The sequence below is a fragment of the Crocuta crocuta genome, unplaced genomic scaffold, assembly GCF_008692635.1.
Source record: "Crocuta crocuta isolate KB4526 unplaced genomic scaffold, BGI_CrCroc_1.0 scaffold7, whole genome shotgun sequence".
Taxonomy (NCBI): domain Eukaryota; kingdom Metazoa; phylum Chordata; class Mammalia; order Carnivora; family Hyaenidae; genus Crocuta; species Crocuta crocuta.
The window spans coordinates 5,064,794-5,065,544 of record NW_027531904.1 but is presented as its reverse complement, the minus strand read 5'-3'; the positions used below and the strand labels follow the sequence as shown (position 1 = coordinate 5,065,544).

Genomic DNA, 751 nt, shown 5'->3' with positions numbered 1-751 from the left:
ACCGTCTCCAGGCCTGTGCCCCCCACCCAGGCTCGGGAGCACTCCCCGGTCACCTCGGCTGCGTCCGTTTCACTTCCTCTCGCGGTCCGGATTGCAGCAAAACACCGGGCAGCGCGAGGGCCAAAAAGTGGAAAGGAGAGCGCCTTTCGGCGTCGCGCAGCCAGCTCGCTAACTCCCCCTCCCCAGCCCAGACCCTCTCAATCCCAACTGCAACTTTTTCCCTTCCGTCTCGGTTTCCCCTTGNCCGATAACCCGTGCGTTTCGTAAGGCTCTGAGCACTTGTACATTTCTGCAGGCGCGCGGCGAGCCATTCGCGGCGGCTGCTGCAGCTCCGACTGCATCTTCCTCCTCCTCCTTCCCCCGGGCTCCGGGTGTGTGTATGTGCGAGTGTCTGTGTGTGTGTGTGTTTTGCAGGTGTGTCCGTTTTAATTCTGCCCAGTAGGTGGGACTTGGTGACTTTAGCACCATATTTTTCCTTCCCTTTTTTTCCCCCCCTTCTTTTTCTTTTTTGCCTTCCCACCGTCTGTTGCAACCCTGCAAAGNATGGATTTCTCTCTTTGCCCAGCCAAGTGTAGTTTCTGGCGGATTTTCTTGCTGGGAAGCGTCTGGCTGGACTATGTGGGCTCCGTGCTGGCTTGCCCTGCAAATTGTGTCTGCAGCAAGACTGAGATCAATTGCCGGCGGCCGGACGACGGGAACCTCTTCCCCCTCCTGGAAGGGCAGGATTCAGGGAACAGCAATGGAAAAGCCA

At 57.9% G+C, this 751-nt stretch overlaps 1 protein-coding gene across 1 annotated transcript in view; it reads left to right on the top strand.

Moving 5' to 3' along the window:
* The first annotated feature begins 543 nt into the window (after positions 1-543).
* Positions 544-751, top strand: part of NTRK3 (neurotrophic receptor tyrosine kinase 3) — a 353,170-nt gene continuing 352,962 nt past the window's right edge. The window contains 1 exon segment of the mRNA XM_077774348.1: positions 544-747. Coding sequence (XP_077630474.1) covers positions 544-747 — 204 coding nt within the window.